Source organism: Sitodiplosis mosellana, unplaced genomic scaffold (genome assembly GCF_009176505.1).
Source record: "Sitodiplosis mosellana isolate CC-2019 unplaced genomic scaffold, AAFC_SMos_1.0 Smas_scaffold_3267, whole genome shotgun sequence".
In the NCBI taxonomy this organism is placed as follows: Eukaryota; Metazoa; Arthropoda; class Insecta; order Diptera; family Cecidomyiidae; genus Sitodiplosis; species Sitodiplosis mosellana.
Window position 1 is genome coordinate 1 of NW_022598509.1, and position 1,188 is coordinate 1,188.

The 1,188-nt window shown below is 44.8% G+C and overlaps 1 protein-coding gene across 1 annotated transcript; it reads right to left on the minus strand.

Annotated features, from left to right (window-relative positions):
• Positions 1–34: 34 nt before the first annotated feature.
• On the minus strand, positions 35–985 carry LOC129571767 (BTB/POZ domain-containing protein 6-B-like; the record flags this gene model as incomplete). The annotated part of the gene is made up of 1 exon (XM_055451625.1): positions 35–985. A coding segment is annotated over exon 1 (951 nt), but the record flags the coding sequence as incomplete, so codon positions are not given.
• Between the last annotated feature and the right edge of the window lie 203 nt (positions 986–1,188).

Sequence of the window (1,188 nt, forward strand, 5' to 3'; positions counted from 1 at the left end):
TTAACTTGATGTATTCTTTGATGTATGGGCAAACGATTTCACGCAACAACAACGGTTCACTTGAGGAGAATGTTGTCTCTTCATCGTTATCAAGGGTGTTTGGGTCCTTGACGAAACTGAAGTTGCGTGAAAATTGGAGCATGGGCAAGTGGTCCCAGTTGCTCCGGCGACGTTTTCCATTGAACATTTCGGGCTTGTACTTCTCTGTGGTGATCATTTGCACAATTTCCTTGTGTTCTTTTGCTGAGAACAACGATGTCATCGAATACGATTCGAAAATAGCGGCAAATTCGTCCATTTTCATGGAACCAAAGCGAATGTCGTAGAATGAGTCGCCGAGATGAGCTTGAACCGCTTCCTTGGTCAATGTATCTTGTTTGCTGGTTGCTTTGACGCATTCCACACATGCATTGAAGACGTCAGTCTCTGAACATGACAGTGTATCCAATTTCAGAATATGGCCAATGGTTTTCTGATCACATTTCAAGAAGCCAGGCGATTTGAGCACTGCCGCGGCTTTGATGCTGATGCTGGCCTCACACAAACGTTTCAATTCATCGTGGCCAAATCGCACCGCCAATCCATAAGCCATACATTCATTGTCATCTGTGAGATTGTTTTCCAAAAAACGGCCGCAAATGTTCGAGCATTCGACGACACCATACTTCTTGGCCAACGCAATGACCTCGATTACGTTTTCCGAGGTCAGTTCAATATCATTGAGGTAGAATATCTGCAGAAATTCTTTGAGGGCTGCAACCGGTGTACCGTCAATGGTAATGACTTTCTTCCGTTTCCATGTTCCGTCGAACATATTGCGAAATACCACACTTGCGGTTGACAATAGCAGTTTGTGCGCCGGTACTCGCTCGGATTTGCCATCGGCTGAACTGAAGTCAAACTGAATGTCAGCGGTTGCCGCATCCAAATATAACGTTTTCACCGTTGAAGACATGAGATTACTGGCATATTTTATAGCTGACATGATGACTTTGTGGTGATTGCTCACGATTCACTGGTGACTTTCAATTGAAAATTCGCTGATAACTGCGGATGAGTACAAAATGACTTGAAAATGAGGTTAGGTAGCACGGCCTAGTTCCCACAATGAACCGGCTAGCGGTCATAAGTCCCCAAAATTATCCATCCATCCATCCATCCACGTGTGTGTCCATCCATCCAACTGTG